Here is a 20,539-nt window from a genome sequence, read left to right as displayed (position 1 = left end):
GACTGAGGAACATCTATGAGTGACACCTGAATGTCCGATCAAAACGTGGCTTAACTGCAGCATTTTGAGAAGGCTTTTATAGTGATTTGACAGAACAAAATGCATTTTGAGTATCCACTGAACATTCTGAATTTAAAAACAATTGAGACCTCTGCCATATGTTTTGTTCAAATGAGATTAAAGTGAAGATAAGGATTTGAAAATCTATGCTAATACTTAATTGAGAAAAAAAAAAACCTTCACTTTTCCGTGTGCATTAACTTTCGTAAACTCCACAGGAAGTAAATCACATCGTAGGAACAAATTAACAAAATCTTCGAAAAGATGAGGAAGATAAAAATATCTTCATTTGAATTTATTTTTACCCTTCATTTGAAGAAAAAACAATGATAATTTATTATATGTAACAGTTCCATTCAACCTTGAAAAAAAAATCACCCTTGGAGATATCCCAGCCTAATCGGGTTTTGAAAGAAACCTGACATCAATTGCATTTCACTGAGATATAATTTTGTCAGTGCGTCACATGTTTTAATTTTGATCCCTGAATTTCCAAAATGTAAACGTTTTCACCGATATACATCTGGTTTAAAATTCAATGAAAAGAAGACAAAAATTACATGGATGGGAAAATATAACGAAAAGAGAAAATAATTGTTGCCTGAAAGGCATCATTAGTCTTATGAAGGAGTTTTAGATATTGGGGTATAACGTTTTCTTTTTTATTCGAATTTAGAAAGAACTGTTCAGTATAATTATTATGAAAAATGAAAGTTGATAGGAAAAACATTAACTCTTGGCGTAAACACTCACGATGCTTTGTGGAGTTTTAGTAATCAACCAGTGTTATTATCAATAATGACTTAACTTGCTCGTGTCTTTGCCAAGATCGAAAGGTATTTTTTTTTTTTGATGAGATAAATGGCATGTTATATTTATCATATACATGTACAGTATGATAACCTATATTCATTTATTATGGGAAATACCGCCTGGTCAACTAAACAGAATTTAAATGTCTGAGACATTTTATGTACAAAAAAATGAAACATTTATTGTTACAGCTATATGTCTCAGCTTGTTCCGATACCCGCTATCCGGAAACTAAACGCCAACCATAAAACAATACAGGATTTATGGCTTGCAATATACTTTTTCTTTTTCTTTAGGGCATTGGGATTTGTTATTAGGGAAAAAATGAGGTTGCTAATGTATAAAGATAACAATAAAAGCAAAACGAACTGACAAATTGTTATAAAAAAGACAATGCTTCAAATCGATACACTGACTGATGTCGCTAAGAACCAATATATAAAAATCAAAAGTATTCACACATGGAATTCCGCATCTTAGCTTCTATAAATTTATTTTCTTCCTCTGGCTTTCAACGATACTCTACAAAAAAATGATACGACGACAGCACGCCCATTAATAAAAAACAAGGACCTAAACATAACCTTTGTATCACAATTAACAGTAACATAAATCAGCGGCAATTAACAGAAATGTAGAAGCATGTACCGACGCATTCATGACAAAAATGCGCAAAAGAATTTTCGCACAAAGCTGATTAGGATTTCGTTTTACATATAAATAAGAACTAATGCAGTACATTTGAAGTACATACTATCATGTAGTGAATATCGATTTACGAGCATCTTAAAAAAAGGGAATTTGTTGTTTATTCTATATGTGACCTTGCACCTCAAAACAAACAAAAAGTCGCCAGATATGAATTTTCAGTTAAGACCAAGTTCTGAACGAGCAGACTCTAAGCTTTAAAATGATGAATAACTCAAATCAAAATAAAATGGACTCTCCTGACCTATTTAGATATTGAAAAGAAAGCACAAACTCAGGAAAAGTGTGAACTGAGAAAAGAGGCTCTGAAGTACAGGGTCGATTCAAGCGCTTAATCTTTAATAGATAGTAAGGAAAGGACGGGAATATCCTGTACTTTATAAAAGATTGATTCTACCACAGAAATAGAAATCATCATTTCATTGTGCAAGAAGATGACATGATCAAGCATTGAACATTAATGCAAACCTACCTCATGTTTAGTTTGGACCGTGTTCAAATTATTCAATTGCACGCCAAAGCAAAGAAAGACAAGCTACGTAAAAACTCTATAGATCGCGAGAAGAAGAAGAAGAAGAAGAGGAAGAAGAAGAAGCAGAAGAAGACTTTTTTTCCCTATATGGCAGATCGATGGAATGAACATTCCATTGATTGCTTTACAACAATTTACATTTCTCTGTAACCGCTTAACCAAATTAAATGGGGTTTTCTGCAAAATAGAGCTAAAATGTTATATTTTAAGGCCTTAAAGTAGCATTTAACAGAATTTATCACATTGGGTGTTATCGGTGCAAAATTTTGATTGTATTATTTTTTTGTCTTTTTGGAGGGGGTAGGAATATAGCACTAAGTAGCCCCGAAAAAAAAAACCACAATTAGATTTTCGATTTGATTTTGATTTTGATTTGATTCGATTGATTTCGATTCTAAAAAAAAAAGGCCTTCGATATTATATCCATGAAATCCTCTTATCAAAAATGCCTTCTATGGCATAAAAACAACTGAAATACGATTGGTTTATCTTTGTAGCAGACAGCAATGTGTTCCTTTTCAAGGTGCCCAGAGTGCTTTTGAGAAGGTTACCTCTTGTGTCCCCCAAGGCTTTATTCTGGGGCCCTTACTTTTTTGTTTATTTATCAATAATAGGTGTAATTTATCTTTCGAACAAACTAAAATTTCCCTTTACGCTGATGACACGGCATTGTTTTGCAGGGGAAAAAATATTCTTTGTGTTCAAATGACCCTGCAAAATGAATATAATTCATTGTGTGAATGGCTCAGAATTAATCAAATGAAAATCAATGCCAATGGTTTTTAGAACCAAACGTAAACTTAGAAACCAGATTTTAAGAATTACTCATGAAGAAGATTACCTTGAAAACGTTATAAATATAGGTTTTCCCGGCCAATTTCGCACTTTTTTCATTCCAATTACTAATTGCTGCATTCAATTTAGCACAATTTAGCCTAGACGGCATGCTCGGTATTTCAATTTTATAATTTTTTCACTCATATTCATTTTGGAGCATTCAAATTACCTTTTACATCATTCGAATCAGCACTTTTTCAGTTCAAATTCGTAAGACAAGCACCATTTCGCAAATCGTTCATTCAATTTAGCACGATATAGTCACGTGATCACGTAAGCGCTGCGCTCGTTCATTCGAATTCATTCTTGGGCATCCAATTTCGCATTTGCTGCAGTCAATTTAGCAGACACGTTTATGCTTTTATTCTGATATCACCTTTGCAACAGTACTTTCAAAATAAGTGTATGTGTTTATAATGTTCGATAGCATTATTTCATTCACGGATACATTGATCTTAAGTTTGTTTTGTCAATAATTGGGAGAAGGAGGTGTCAATTTACATGATTATTTCTTTCATCTGCATGTTTCATTATTTTCATTTGGTGGGTGCTAGATTGCGTTAATTATCATTAGGAATAAATAAAAGTTCTTGGATCAGCTCTAGCCATCAATTTGTCAAGGTTATTACCCTCAAATGCTTCTATGATTCTTTCCCTGTTTTCTTGAGAGATACGCCTGTATCTAACTCGTGCTGCCATGACTGGACATAAGAAAGTGAAGTGAATCTATGGTACTGGTGCAAGCATGGCATGTATAGTTCTGATAACATGTATGGAAGAAGAGGGGCGTTACAGAACAACAAACTTGAGTTATTTAGGGTCAAAGATACCTTTACTATATACTTAACAGTGTGTGGATGAAACAAATATTCACATTTAAATACGTATAAATCACGGTTCTCACCTTTTCAAAATAGAAATAACATTACGCCAATTTGAATGAACATGTTTGGAATTTGACTGCCCATACGCGAAATTGAATGACTGAAATACCATTTTCCGCCAGTGCTGGCGAATTTGAATGACTGAAGAGCACGTGCCAATTTGAATGCCCGTTTTACGAATTCGAAAGGCACATGTGCGAATTTCATTGACCGAAATGCTAAATTGAACGAACAAGTTGCAATTTTGAATGACAGAATGTGCAGTGACGAGGATTTTCGCTAAATTGAATGAACGTTTTATCAAATGGACTGACAAAAGTGCGAAATTGGCCGGGAAAACCTATATTAAGTGCCTTTGTGTAATTCTTGACCAGAGTTTTAAACTGGTCATTACGTGTATCTAATATAATTAGAAAAGTTAATCGAGCAATAGCATGTATCAGGAGGATAAAATGTTTTTCTAACAGAAGCAATTCTGACACAGCTGTATTACTCATTTATCCTACCTCACATAAATTATTGCTCGGTGGTTTGGGGGAAGTGTAACAAAACAGACCTAGTCAAATTGCAACGAACCCAGAACAAATATGCAAGACTGGTTCTAAATGCGGACTATTCAACTACCAAAGAAACCCTTTTGAATAGACTTGGGTGGCAAAGTGTCGACAGTAGAATCAACTATCAGTATTGTATTTCTGTTTTCAAGATACTTAATGACTTAGCACCGATTACCTGAATGATCTTGCCACAAAACGTCCTATGTCACCCGTCATTCTACTCTAAATCCACTGTTCATTCCAAAACCCAACACCGAATTTAAAAAGCGATCTTTTTCTTTCATAGCACCCGGTATTCATAACAAACTCCCAACCCACATTCGAACGGCAACAACACTCATCTCTTTTAAGACCCAAATACAATCAATCAACTTGTAAACGCAGAGTTAACGCAAATTCTGGTTTATTCATTCTTATAGTTTTGCACACCAACTGTAGCCACAACTGTTAAGTGGCACGTTGGTTACCCTGTCTTGTTATTTTAATTTGGAGCTACTGTCTGGAGTCCTGCGCAGGATGAAATAACTGGCTTTGATGTTTTGGACATCTCTGATAGGTACGACTTCCATTGCAAAAGAAATTAGCCGTACCCTTTTCAGCTCAATGAAACTAATATGTGTGTGTGTGTGTGTATGTGTGGGAGGAGGGCACTTTGGGGCCACTGTCAGGGACCCAGTAGAGGATAAAATAACTGGCTTTAGTGTTTTCGATATCTCTGAAGAATACTACTTCCGATTGCAAAAGAAGTAGCCATGACCCTTTTCAGCTTAATAAAATCAATGTGTGTGTGTGTATCGGAAGGGGGAGGGGGGAAGGGGGCAATTAGGGACTACTGTCTCGGGCCCCGTGCAGGATAGAATAACTGGCTTTGGTATTTTGGATATCTCTGATGGGTACTACTACCATTGCAAAAGAAATTAGAAGTGACCTTTTTCAGCTGAATAAAATCAATGTCTGTGGGGGGGGGGGGGGGGCAATTTGGGGTTACTCTCTTGGACCGTGCATCATAAAATAACTGGATTTGGGATATTTCTGATGGGTACTACTTCCATTGCAAAAGAAATAAGCCGTGACCCTTTTTAGCTGAATTAAACTAATGTGTGTGTGTGTGGGGGGGGGGGGGGGGGGAGGGGCACTTTGGGGCTACTGTCTGGGGCCCCGTACAGGATAAAATAGCTGGCTTTGGTGTTCTGGATATCTCTGATGGGTACTACTTCCATTGCAAAAGAAATTAGCCGTGACTCTTTTCAGCTGAATAAAATCAATGTTTGTGTGTGTTTGTACGTATACCTATAGGGGGTGGGGCACTTTGAGGCTACTTTCTGGGGCCCCGTACGGATAGCATAGCTGGCATTGGTGTTTTGGATATCTCTGATGGGAACTACTTCCATTGCAAAAGAAATTAGCCGTGACCCTTTTCTGCAGAATTACACCATATTTGTGGGGCCCTTTGGGGCTACTGTCTGGGGCCCCGTACAGGATAAAATAGCTGGCGTTACTGGTTTCATGATAAGTACACCCAAAGGAACAATATCCACCAACTCTTGTCCGTGACCTCCTTCGGCTGAATGAATCCATTTTTCGGGGCCCCTTTTTGTGGCCCCTAGGCTTACGGTACAGGATGTGACTTGCCAGCAATTCATTTTATTGACCCTTGGCCACATCCTACAACGGGACCATTAAAAAGTGTGACCCTTTTCATGAATAAATCTTCTGGAACCCCGGTATACTTTGAGAACAAGTAAGGTCGACGGAGCAAACGTCGGAAGAACAAAATGTCGGAGGAGCAAAGGTCATCCGAGCAAATGTAGTAGGAGCAAACGTCGCTGATTCTTTTTTTTTTTCGCGGAAAATTTGTCGCAATTCACGAAACAATTGATGGGCGGATCATATGGCGCGTCACCTACAACTAATGGGCCAGTCACAAATCAGTTGCAATGCGTCGGCGATGGGTAAAACCCGGGAAATTTCAACAAAATCTTGAGACAGATCTCACGATTTTGCACCCGTCGGAGGCGCTCTACGGACGCCTGCGGCTTGTCGCAGATTTTTTTTTGGCATCGCCACACCCGTCGCGGTCCCTAACTTTGAACTTAAAATTGCAGGATTGCTCGCAAGATTTTTCACCCATTTTTGGCAACCCAGACACAATATCCGATGACCTACGATGCCTTCCGATTAATCGGAGGCGTCCTCCGAGTAATCTGAGACTAGTTGCAAGATTCTGTGTGGGATTGGAAATTCAGGTTGAGATTCAATGTCTGCGAGTAGTCTCCGGCACCCTCCGACTGAATAGGAGGCGCCCCGCGACGATTCGTACGCTTTCTGTGATCGTCTCCGACGATTCGTACGGTGGAATCGTAGTAAATCGCCGTGTATATAAGGGCGCCTCCGACCGGATCGCTAAAAGTTTGAGAAGCTCTTGCTGCAGGAGGCTGTGACAGAAGATTTTGAAGATTTTGAATTAAAAGAAAAGACGATCGCAGATATCGTCTCCGATCGTCTCCGATGCAATCGGAGGCGATCGGAGGCTAATCCCACGATTTTTCGACAAAACAGTGTCAAAATCCTTGAAAAAATCTCAGACAATGTGACTGCTCTACTTTTATTAGGATTATTGCTAGGATTGTTCAAGGATTCTTTATTTTCTACGACGACCCCCGGCCAAAACTAATCCTCGACAGATCGCCGACATTGTGACTGGGCCATAAAGCTTCACTCGAAATTCCGTGCATGTCGCATATACTTGCGTAGTAATTGCATGCCAAGCGATGTTGTCGAGCCAACAGGAGGTGCGGGAAGGCTAAGGGATCGCCTGCAGGACCTTAAGGGAGATTGTTCAATAATAATCGACATCAAAATATTCTGCTACCATAAACAAGTGGGACTGTTTCAAGTCAATAAAACACGTAATCAAATTTGGAGGGAAGAGTGGTAATTCAAAGTTACCTCAAGGTCAATGTTAACAGGCGCAGGGGTCAATGAACTTTATTGCCCAATGTTGAGAATTTACGGCGCGTTTCGATCATGGCTCCTGGCTTTTGATATATTGCATATTTCCGTTTGTGGCCAAACTTGGATGATAGGTGTCCTTAAGAGTGTTAAATATCACTAGAAGATCATAGGTCACAAACAGGGGTCAACTAGCTTTTATGACCCAATGCTGAGTTTTTAATGCACATTTCGATTATGGCTCATAACGTTAGGTCCATATGTTCGTTTGTGACCAAACATGGCTGGTTAATGTCCCGTAAGTTGAAGGTCACCACAAGGTCAAAGGTCGTAGGTATGGTCAATTTAAGTAAAACATCAATTTCTTCTACGCAAATGGGCGAGACACATTTTGTCACTTGCCTTAATTTTTCCGTGTCGTTTCTAATTATACCCCCATTGTCATGGTTATGTATACGACTCATGCCTCTGAGACCTTGAATGTAATGTAGTTACTGGCCATTTGGACGCAAAAAAAAGGGAAAATGAAATATCGTAAAAGTTACATCATAAAGAGCTTGCAATTGTCTTTAAAACGTTTGTCAATGCATGCGAAGCATAAACAACTAGAAATGTCGCTAAGGCGACTGGTATGCCTCCGCCATAATGCATGATTCTCCTAATAGGTCTATAGTACTCGTGGACAATGTGTGATTACATTTTCACAAAATTGGTAAAATATCAAATAATGACAAGCTTGTCACAAAAGTGTTGAATGTTCACCATCCTTGACCTAGGTGCAATTGGATAAATAGTAGAGCATGTATTTGGGGATTTAAGGACTTTAACTTGACTTTGACCCATTCATAAGTTTATGCATGGAGTAATTTTCAAGGTATAGAGAAAGAGTGCAATTTCTGTATTGAAAAATACATTGTTACCATTTTCATCTGGCCGTTGACCCTACAATTCATAGGATAATCACCGTCAGGCAGAACATGCATAAGTATGTAGAAAGTTTCAAGATAACTGGAGCCACTTCCGAGATATGGAGGAAAGAGTTAGTTCAGCACTTTCACTTGATCTTTGACCTTTTGACCTTTGAGGCAAAAAAAGAAGAAAAAAAAAGAAAGTTTCCAGAGAATCTCTATCAGGTTATACATGCATACACCAAGTGTAACAAAAACAAAATCCTGCTGGCACTGCATAAATGAGGGAAATAGTAAAATTTTGAAGTGTTGCCCTTGACCTTTGACCTCTCACCTTTGACCCCATGAACCTTAAATTCTCTAGATAATCACTGCCAGTCAGTACGGATGTTCCATGAAGTTACCTTGAACAATTTCCAAGTTAAAGAAAAAAGTTTAAGAAAAAAGTGAAGTTTTCATATTTTACTTGACCTTTTGACCTTTGACCTTTGACCTCATGACCCCAAACTTTCACCAGAGAATCTCAATTGGGTAATACATGTATACACTAAGTTTCAAGAAAATATCTTCAGGCATTACACAAATATGGTGGAAATAGTGAAATTTTACGTATTTGACCTTGACCTTTTGACCTTTGACCTCGAGCATGTATGCCCAAAAGACACAACTTCACCCCCTAATACACATACAAGTTTCATTACGATACCTCAAAAGGTTCTTTTAGTTACGCTGTCCACAAAATTCATTACAGACGGACGGACGGACAACCCGAAAACATAATGCCTCCGGCACCACTACGTGGCAGAGGCATAAAAACTATATAAAAGGCTAGATTACTTAAGAGATTTGTAAAAAAAAGAAATGATTTGAAAGGCATGGCTGCACGGCAGTCTCACAACAATGCGGACACAAGCTTTGCGCAAAAATATTAAAAAACAAACAAACATACAATTCGATAGCTTGAAAAATACAACTAAAAATACAGTGTAACTTGTGATTTATAGTGATAAGAAGCATCAACCCAGTAATGTTGTATGATTATATAATCTATTTGTTTATTTCATTATGGACTTACGATTATCTCGTATTGCTTTTCACATTTTTTTTTTTTGGGGGGGTTTACTTTTTGTATAATCTATTTTCTATTAATCTAAAGCATGTTTGTATTATTTACTAAATTTCAGTATGTTTTTATCCGAAACGAACATAAAGAAAAACAGCCTTGACTGAATCTTATTGCCGAGCTTATATAAATGAACGAAAGAAAACGGAACGAATTTTGTAATATACACGCATTAAGACACTCGAGAATTTCTATCTTAAGCGTTTGTGGTAGGTACTGCCCCCACTGTTCGGGGATGGAAAGGGGAAAACATTCGACTACGCTGTGACATTCAGGAGGATCCTCGCATTGTGTATTGGAACGATGAGCTGAGGGAGCCCGTAGCTACATTCAACGATGGGACATATGAAAGCAGGAAGGAACGTTTCAACATGGAAAATGATTTCAGCCTCGTCATCACCGACCTGCGGGTGGCAGATGAAGGTCTTTACTATTGCGAAGTGGCACTAGGAGATCAGCAGACGTCCAAGAATACCACCATCGTGACGATTAGCTGTAAGTCGCATTGGGACAAAATATACTGAGAAGCATGGTTTAAGACTTTGAGCAAATGTTCGTATATTACTTTGACAGACTTACACATGAGTTTTGTGTAACAGGCTTCAACGATACGCGGAAGTTACGCACGATTTTAGGGCTTACCAAACTGTAGTCACTCTAGGACGTATTACGTCGTAAAACACCCCTTCGTATTTATTTTATACTTTAAAGGGAAATGCTGTACATTTATATCCAACATTGACATAATTATTTCAGTGTGTTTTCACTTTTCAAATGGCAATCAACCTTGTTAAATTGACGTTCTGCTAAATTCTTGTAGGAATAGATAATGCCCAAATCAACTCAAATTAAATTTGAAGAAAAGAAAATCAGATATCACGATAAAAAATGAAACTCTCTCCACAAAAAGGATGAAGTCCGCTAAATGTATCTCAATTCTTTGCTGAGCAAAAAAAAAAAAAAAAAAAAAAAATCAAACAACAGCAGTAATATGAAATCAAATAAGAAATTCGCGTAATTTTGAAATTGATTTTCCTATTTTCCCAGCGATGGCATCTGGACATACGATTGAGGAATGTGCTGATAGAAGTCAATCTCGTCAAAGCCGATGTACATATCAATCTCCCTCCAACACCCCTCCTTCAAATCTTACTTGTGTGGTGAGTGGATTCAAACCTAACATTTCCATGCTATGGATCGAGGAGTCGGGAAAGAGACTAAATTCCGTGGTTTCACAACAGAACACACTTTCTGACGGCACATACGAGAGGTTCGAGACAATCACTGTATCAGCTAAACATGGGACAGAGCAAACATTCATGTGCGTGGCTACCGGTGACTCGCTGAATGGGACGTCAACCGTAGAAATCAGCGTTCTGCCTGTACCAGGTCTCTTGAAAGGTGCCATTTTTTTTTCTCATTTACATCGGGTAAACAAGCTCTTGTACCTAAACAAATGTCGGGATTTAGGTTTGTAACGGGAAATTATAGGTCCTAATCCGATACGATATTTTTGAGTAAACTACCATTATCACATACGATTGTTTATTTTACCATGTATACGTATATATGCATAATACAAACATGTAACACCTTTTTTTTTAATCTAAAAGAGAGAAGACGGCAAAAAGCAATTCATAACATAATGAAATGAAACAAAGGTAATTAGAACCGTGTTTTTTTTTTCGCAGCATCTCCTCTGAATTATATGTTTTGACACAATATCAAGCGTAATGCACATGTAAGTAATCACTTCTTTGGGACTGACACAAACAGCACTAACGTCGCGTATAGTATAGCGGTATAGGCCCTAAATAATATGTTTTTGTTTTTGTTTTAGCTATCTTCTTAATCTATTCAAAAATGAAAACATTTTCACTCCATATTCATTCTAACTTTCAGGAAAACATGTTGACTGGGGTCTCATCGTTGGACTCGCCATTGGTGTGCCTGTTGTCATATTCATCCTTTTTCTCTTCGTTGGAAACTATCTTCAGAAAAATCATCCGGACTACCTACCGCAAAAAGGTGTTGATTTGTTTTCCTAAGTGTTTGATGCCAATTATGCGTGAGATTGAGGTGAGCAGTGCTCCACTGCTAATTATTTAAAGTGAACATTTTAATCTGCTTTAACCCCCGAAGAAAAATTACATTCTGTACGACAATCATTGTTACAAAATCTACCCTACGAAAAATGGTAGAAATTGTATTGTAATAAATGCATTTTACGTAATAATCATGTAACATATAAGTAAAGAATATCAAACAAATCACCTCCAAAGGAAAATACTAAATCGCGGGATAAAAATATGGTAACTAAATAAGTTGCCGGCAAGCAAATAAAACCATATAAATAAAGAACAGTTTACAATAACCATTTCACATTGATCAAGTTTTAGGAATACATATAATGCTCTTATTTGGGCCTAATATTTTAGGCTTTCCCACCCAATTTCATCAGATCACCAGATCTATGGCTTACTTCCTGTTTTTTTGTCCCATTCATCGCACATCCAGCACGGTTTGGTAAAGATTAAGCGCTTGAATAGACGATGTACTTCATGGCCTCTTTTCTCAGTTCACACTTTTTTTCTGAGTTTTTGTTTTTTCCCCCAATATTTAGAAAGGTTAGGAGAGTCCGTTTGATTTGAGGTATACATAATTTTAAAGCATAAAGTCTGCTCTTTTAGAATATGGACTTAACTAAAAATTCATGTCTGGCGACTTTTTGTTTGTTTTGAGGTGCAGGGTCACATATGCGCTAAGCAAAAAAAAAAAGAAAAGTAAACGCTATTTCAGGTTTGTATTTCTCATAGAATATCTGGCCGAAAGATAGCGCATTATATACCAACTGTCTGAGGTATTTGACCCTGCAATCCAAAGCAAGTGTGTCTTGGACAAAACGTCTTGATAAAGCACATTCAGAAGCTTGCTACTCTAAGCAAAGTGGAAAATAAGTTGAGGCATTAGATAAGCACATTGTGGGCTGATTTAATTTCGTCACCGTTGCTGCCTTTTTCTGTCATACTTGGTTTACATCTGCATGTCTGATGCATTTGAGTTATGAGAGTGGGGAGGGGCTGATCTATGATTTGGGCCGTATTTCAAAGGGGATTATCAGCACATACACGAGTGCTTTATTTTTGACCTTTTTAGTTTGTGTATGTTTGTCATTATACTTGTCTTTGTGTGTGTCAATGCATGTGTGTGCACGTGTGTAGGCATGAATACGTGTGCGTGTTTTCGTTCAATTTTTAATGCATAATATTCAACCTTTTATTATTGGTGTCACATCAACGTATTTTGTAACTAAAAGAAGAATATTTCGTTTTCGGAATAACGAACCTGATTTTATTATCAGATTAATGATCCTTGGAATGATGCATCCCAGAAAGGACACGAAGGAACATAATCATTTCTGAAATCTTGTCAGAAAATACGAGTATAATTTATTTTTGACAGGTCGAATCATGTGAATGTTATTTTAACAACCACGCCTTACCTCTAAACGAGATCTTCCAGGTGAAAAAAATCGTACAAGACTCTTTAGCAGAGCCATACGTGTCACTTCTAGCGATTTGGACATGGACACAAATCTTGCGTGTTGTTCCTCAGTTGCGTAATACGTCTTGTTCGTGTGTGTGTGTGTGTGTGTGTGTGTGTGTGTGTGTGTGTGTGTGCGTGCGTGTTTGTATGTGTATTTTACCACAGTTGTTAGCTTGTTGATGATACTCAATTTAGCAATACATAATATGCATACAGAATGGCCACAAAGATGTCCTCATATGCATTGTAATAAAATGTGATTTAGTCCATGGGCCAGGCCAGATATTGGTACCATCTGAGGTGGCAAAACCTTTTTGGTGTCATTTTGTTTGTCGGGCATAGATATGCTTATCAAGCTATGAAAGCATTTCCAAATGAGTAGCTTAGTCATAGAAAATGAATTTTTAACCAATTTGGTCTCGTTGTTATATCCCTATACTTCTGAATCGAAACTAACCGCTATACAAAGAAGAGCGCTGTCTTCTGTATGTTCCATAGAGCTGTAAAATGCAGCTCTATGGTATGTTCACAGGTGTTCTGTTGTAAACGCGGTGCGCTTAGTCTTTATTGAAGGCAGCGAAGGGAATATCCAAAGATTATGATGTCCACAGCGCTTAGTCTTTATTCTAGACGGCGAAGGGAATATCCAAAGCGTATGATACAGTGTTTATCCTTTTATCTAAAAACAACAACAACAACAAAAGCAATTCCTCGTGAATTTTACCGTATCTTTCAATTATTTATCATTTTCCGGCGAAAACGCTACGGTGAAAACGCTGATACCACGCCAATGTTGCTTTATTTCCCTCCAACAATATAAGATAATGCAAAAACAATGTACCGGTACACTACGATACATTATAATGAATGATATTGTAAATGAACAGAGTGATTTTGTTTAAAACTGATGTATTTGTTGATAGGGTAGTATAAAAACAGTATAGATAATCCCTTTTAAGAGGAACTTTAGATATGATAACGGTACATTGGTCTAGATAAAGTCTAAGCGCACCGCGTGACAGCTGTGGACATCATAACCCTTTGGATATTCCCTTCGCTGCCTTGAATAAAGACTAAGCGCACCGCGTTTACAACAGAACACCTGTGGACATACAGAAGGCAGTGCTCTTTTTTGTATAGCGGTTTAGTTTCGATTCGGAAGTACAACTTGTATAGGGATATAAAAACGAGACCAAATTGGTTTAAAATTCATTTATTATGACTAAGCTACTCATTTGGAAATGCTATCATAGCTTGATAAGCATATCTATGCCCGACAAACAAACTGACACCAAAAAGGTTGTGCCACCTCAGATGGTACCAACAACCCATTTTTCGGGTCTTGGCCCATGGACTAATTCAGATTGAATCGGTTTATCATTACTTGTTGCCAGCACCACGTAGATGGCATCTCGTAATTTCATGATTGCAAAGGATGCACCATAGTTCACCTGTGCCTTTGGCTTTGCAGGAATCTTTTTGTGTCGCAGCTCCTCTTTGTTTTCCCCTTGGACGCCCATGTACCGCGGACGTGTTCTTCCGTGACAGTATGATCACGCGTGAACACGTCAGAAAATGCCTGTTTAAAGTCTACGGTGCTCCGATATAGAGATTGATGTCTTGACGGCAGCTTTATTGATGTTAAGCAAATATCTTACAAAGTTTAATACAAAAATATATGGTAACTCAAGGTTAGAAATGATAAAGGGGAGTAATGATATCAGATACATTTCCGAAACGTACAATTAAAGTATATATCAAGTAGACTTTACTCCAATAATTGAAGGTTTGCATTCGGCAGTTATTTGGGCGTAGTTTCCACGTGCAAAACCCTCATAGATTTACAACTGAAGTCAGTTGCACTGATTACCATCACTCTTTTCTATTTGAAGTAGGGTAAAATGTAATACACCTTAAAAAGAATGGAGAAGAGTGAAAAAAATACTGTAGTAAGCTGAAAGAGACAGGCAAACTTTATTTTTGTTGAAAGATTATCTGTAGTATAACTGGGAGAGTAGACTATTGTAGCATTTCTTCGGGCTCTGCGACGTGTTTTGATTGACATCCGATGCTCAGCCAATAAAACTTCGAGAGTTGACGACTGACAACTGTCATGCCACACCCGGTTCCACGCCTCTATTCAGAGGTTTCTTACTAGACGTATTTTTAGTCAACTTGACTTCCACATCGTCGCGCCCTCTGTTGACTGCCAATCACTGATTTAGGCTAAAAATACGTCGCCCGCTAGACTAATAAAGCTCATGAGACCGACACTAAGCAAACAAAGCCCACGAGACCGACACTACACTTAAAAGGCCCACGAGACCGACGCTATGCATATAGTCTAGTGGGATTTGGGGAAAATATGACTGTTAGAGGCATTTTTTAGTAAAAGTTGGGAACCGGTCTATTTTGAATAATTCAAGTACGCTGAATCCAAAAATGCCGGTTCCCAAGCGGAATTTTGAGTCTAAGAGCATCTAATTTGCATAAACAAAATGGCCGCCAATTCATTGCTTTTTAAGGTGTTTCGATGATCTAATTTTCATATCATCTCCCTAGACATGCAGAAATAGTAGTAATTTCAGAAATTAAGGTGCAAAGACAAAATCTAGGTCATCATTTGTTCATAGCTTTCACTTATATATGCAAATTAAGAAGTGAAATATGCAAATTAGGCGTTGCCGCTGATACAGTAATGCATTACCGCATATATATGCACATGTATAGTACGTGTTCACTTCTGTTTCTAATCATTTTAACAAGTTACCGGGCAAACAAAGAGTACTTTGTGTCGCCGGAGTCGAATCAAAATAAATCAATTCAAAAGAATTCAATCAATTCAAGAATTGACTTACACTTATGCAAATATCTATTCAAATTGGTACACAAGAGGATACATAACTGGCAGGATTCTAGATTCTACAACGCATTGCTGCAATATATGGATCTGAATCATAATTCTGAAGATAGTTGTCATTGTATCAAGACCGGTTCACGATTCCTAGTGCGCTAAAGAGATACAAGAACCAACCTTATGTATTAAAACAAAACATGCATCTCATTTACATAATAAATTATGCAAATATTTTTCCATTTTCTCAACATATTTTCCCCTAAAACAAAGTTTTGCTATTAAAATGTAACTTGGCGTAGTGAAAAATATAGATATGCTATCGGTCAAACAAAGTGTTCATGGTGTCATTTGAGTCCGAGGAAAATCGAGTGTTGGAATCAACCAATTCAGAATAAAAAAATGAATAACAATATTTGTAATAACGTATGCAAATTGGTACGCAAGAGGCTTTACTACGACAGGCTTCGAGATTCTACAACGCATTGCCGCGATATATGAATCTGAATCATTATAGTTATAATATCAAGACGTAAGTTGATGATTCTTTTGTGATAAAGGAGATACAAGAAAAAAAACACAGTTATTAGAAATACCCCAATAATCTAATTTGCATATAGATTATACAAATTTTCTATGGATATATTCCCTAAAACAAAGTCTTGCTAACAAAATGTACCTTGGCGTACTAAAATGCAGCTAAGATATCGGGCAAACACGTTGCACATAATGATGTCGTCAGAGTCCGAAGTAAATCAAGTACTGGAATCAATCAATAAAGGAGAACTGAATGATACTAAAATGAAATATGTTTTGCAAATTGATATTCAAGAGGCCGTAGACCAAGCAGGTTTCGAGCTTCTACAACGCACTGCCGCAATATAAGCATGAATATGTTTCATAACAGTTATAACAATATCAAGACCTGTTAATGATTCCTGGTGTGATTAAGAGATGCAAAAATTAACTGCAACTAGTAAACAACACACATCTATTATCTCATTTGCATAATAAATTATGCAAATATTCACCCATTTTCTATATGCATATTCACTACCAAAACAAGGTCTTGCCATCAAAGTTATCGAACAATCACATCACTATACATTACTCTATGGATTAGTGCAAGGTCGCTTTTTCCACCCTGTACTTTGTCGTTTTCATTGGATAGATTTGTTTATAATTATTTTCAATCTGTTGAATTTAAAATCAAGTGGCAATTTCATAAATCTCGTCATAATTTATGTTTTTTTTTTTTTAATCTATCTCTTCACCCACTCTGCAGGCTCAAGCAAAAAAAAAAATTGTAAGAAAAATCCTGGTATCTCGGACAGTGTCGGAAACAGAAACGTAGGATGAACTTTGTAATTCTAGTCATCAACACCTATATATTTTGGCTGAAAAGATTCATAATCTGAGTCAAAAAGTCTATTTCTCAATCGAACTAAATTGATCTGCATTCATGCAAGGTTTGCATCATCACATTGTTGCTAACATGCACACACTGCTGTACATCGTAGGCCTAATTTGTGACATTTGCATCGAAATGTTCTGCAATGCTTTCGCATGCACATGAAATCACCTCAAGGCAAATTTGCAGGATTGGAGCTAGATATATCAGTTGTACAGGCTGTAGATCAGATCAAAACGTTCCCATCCAATGTCTACTGGTGAAGAAAGATCAGGGCCCCGTTGCAAGAAACTTTGCGTTTAAACGCAACTTGCAAATGATTGTCACTGGCCAATCAAAATCATTGTTCCATGCATGTCTTCTTAATAGGGCAGACCCTGAGCCAATCAGAATGGGTGTTTCAAAATTAGCAATTATTTGCAATTGATTGCAACTTTCTTGCAACGGGGCCCAGGTCTGGCACAGTGAGCAGGATTTTCTTCCTTTTTTATTTTTTTTAAAGATACTGGAGTATTGTCGTTGGACTGCTTTTCGAGCGTCCAGTATACTTTTGTCGGTAAAATGGCGGAACATATTTTGTGCCAAACGAGCTTGTGTGATGCATCTTTTGAATCGAATATAAGTTTATTCTTATAAAGACGACTGATAACAACCATGTTCTTGGAACCCTTTAGTTTTTTTTTTCTCGAACAAGCAGCATCCTTGATGATTGTGAGTCATTGTGAGTGCTACCGTCAGTATCAGTCTGGCAGAAAAAGCACAACTCCAGTATCTATACGGAAGAAGGCCTCCTTAAGGTAGCTATCGGATAGATGTTATCTCTCAAGGGATCAAAAGTAACTTCATGTTCGCAAGGTAATGGAAAACCCAGGTCCTCCATGAAAAGATCCATATCCTAATTCTTGGGCAGAAATTCAAGTGACAATGTGGATATTCAAAAACTATACTTGATAAACCATATAATGAGAGGCAAAATGGCATCCATTTACGTCTGATATGAAGTGGAATCATCTGTATGTAACATGGTTTCTAATGAGTATTAATTATTCCTTATTTCTTACAATCTGCTGGTCCTTAAAGCTATAGAGGTCTGTTTGCTAAGAATGTCATTTCTATGATCTGATATCAGAAGTCAGACAGACAAGGGAGCGTGGCGTCGTCCAGTTAAGAATAAATTGAAATGCATCATACTTGGTGGTTATCACTGGCGGCATGTTATCCAAGTATACTGAAAACAAAAACAAAAAGGAACAGGAAGGTGTAAACCCCTTATTTCGCAGATTGCACTGGCCGATGCAATTTCAGAGTTCGAACTGTCTTGGAAGTTGACTAAGTTACATTCTTATAACAGATGTAGGCCTAGAAGGATATAATATAGGTGGATGTGTGCCACACGTCTTTTTTTTTTCCATTTCTTCTCACTCACTGCTATTCTAACATCGTTATTAAAGTTTATCATGATAAGGCGCGGTCAGAGTGGTAAAAGATCGCAAAGTTTAAGATCGCGACGTCTTCATGATCTTTTGTTGTCCGGTCACACTGACAAGAGATCGAGAAGTTTGGAGAGGACAGCATTATAAAATGAAATATCCCTAGTTGTAGTGGGAAGTTTCGCGGAAAGTTTGCAGTCACACGCACTTGAAAAACTTCAAGATCTTAAAGACTGCGATCTGAAACTTTTCGATATTTTGCCAATTTGGCCGCGCCTTTTGAGATCTTGGAGATCGCGATCTTAAACTTCTTGATCTTTTGCCAGTGTGTGATCGCGGCTATTCTACAAACTTAACTTTCCAATGGATCCTTATCCAGTCTTATATATCTAACGGACTTGCAACATAATTTTGTTTATTCATTGGGGCATCAATAATGTTTGTTGTGACATTAAAGGTATTTTTCGTCGACTTGAAAAAAACAACCCCCCCCCCAAAAAAAAACACACTTCATAAGACAAAATAGAATAAAACCACCTATCCATTTCAACCTATAGACGAATGTTTGTTATATATAATCATATGTAATCTTTATTATCATATATATATATATATATATATATATATATATATATATATATATATATATATATATATATATATATATATATATATATATATGTATATATATATATATATATATATATATGATTACCATGCTCTGGTTAACTGGGAAATAGAAATTCCGTGCTAATGCTATAGATTTGCATATTGGAACAATACAATAATGGATGTTGCATATGAATAGAATAAAATGGCATTGTTCGATGACATTTCCCCCCCCCCCATAAAAAGTTGAGTCATGATCCGTGTAGAGAGAGTTTTCATCAACTCGTTTTGCGATTATCGATGTACTAAAAATATTTTGCATGATATTAACAATTTTATGGCAATATTGCAGCTATCTTGTATGTATTATGCAAATTAGATTTTAAAGTTCATTCGCTTGAAAAAGACCCGTTTTTTGTTTTGTTTTGGGTTTTTTTTTTTTTTTTTTTTTTTTTTTTAGCCCTAGCGCAATCATTTTTGGTTAAGAATCGGGTTCCTAACTTGAATTCTTTAAAAAAATCCAAAAGGACCATTTCAAAGGATTTGAAAAACAAAATTTTACCAGGGTATATAGACTATTGAATGAACTGCATGCGCATAAAACTCATGAAGCCTGCATATGATTTGCATACCGATACAATATATGTACTTGCATTTATTTTGATACCACTGAGAAGGGATTCAGATTTCATCTAACCCTCCAAACCTTCAGGTGTATATATCTAATATTCTTAACTTCCCTCTCAAGAGAAAAAAAAATATATAAAAAATCTTCCAGTGTTAATATATATTTATCTGCATATTTCAGTACTAATTTGCATAATTATGAAAGAAATATATTATTTAACACCTGAGAAACGTTTATCCCTCAAGTTGCTAATTCCATTCTATGTACATAGATTTCAAATCACTTTTTTCCAGCTCGTTTACAAAAGAAAATGTAGAAAATGCGTGTCTGGAATTCACAACTTCTGTGGCTGGGCAGCCATTTTGTTTATGCAAATTAGATGGTCAAGAGCGGTGAATTTTGCTTGGGAACCGGAGTTTTCCTAACCCTCAAAACCTTAAAGTTTACATCTTTAGTGTTTAACTTGCCTCTCAAGAAAAACATTGTAACAATTACTCTCCAGTGTTAATATATATTTATCTGCACATGTCAGTACTCATTTGCATAATTATTAATAGAATATACTATTTACCATCTGAGAAACGTTTATCCCTCAAATTGCTACTTCTATTATTTGCACAAAATATCAAATCACTTTTTTTTCCAGCTCGTTTGCAAAGAATTTCTAGAAAATCCGTGTCCGAAACT

General features: G+C 36.9%; 2 protein-coding genes across 2 annotated transcripts in view; both read left to right on the top strand.

Annotated features, from left to right (window-relative positions):
- The window catches only part of LOC139733523 (uncharacterized), a 666,293-nt gene that overhangs the window by 283,128 nt on the left and 362,626 nt on the right, over positions 1-20,539 (top strand). The window lies entirely within an intron of this gene.
- Positions 1-20,539, top strand: part of LOC139733543 (uncharacterized) — a 63,203-nt gene that overhangs the window by 32,571 nt on the left and 10,093 nt on the right. Inside the window, exons 2-4 of the mRNA XM_071644350.1 lie at positions 9,576-9,869; positions 10,422-10,775; positions 11,277-11,402. Of these exons, the coding sequence (XP_071500451.1) occupies positions 9,746-9,869; positions 10,422-10,775; positions 11,277-11,402 (604 nt within the window). The 5' untranslated portion in view covers positions 9,576-9,745. The remainder of the gene's footprint in view (positions 1-9,575; positions 9,870-10,421; positions 10,776-11,276; positions 11,403-20,539) is intronic.

The sequence above is a fragment of the Diadema antillarum genome, unplaced genomic scaffold, assembly GCF_040938485.1.
Source record: "Diadema antillarum isolate AM-2024a unplaced genomic scaffold, OU_Dant_1.0 seq00000481_RagTag, whole genome shotgun sequence".
NCBI classification, from domain to species: domain Eukaryota; kingdom Metazoa; phylum Echinodermata; class Echinoidea; order Diadematoida; family Diadematidae; genus Diadema; species Diadema antillarum.
This window is presented reverse-complemented; position numbering and strand designations above follow the sequence as displayed.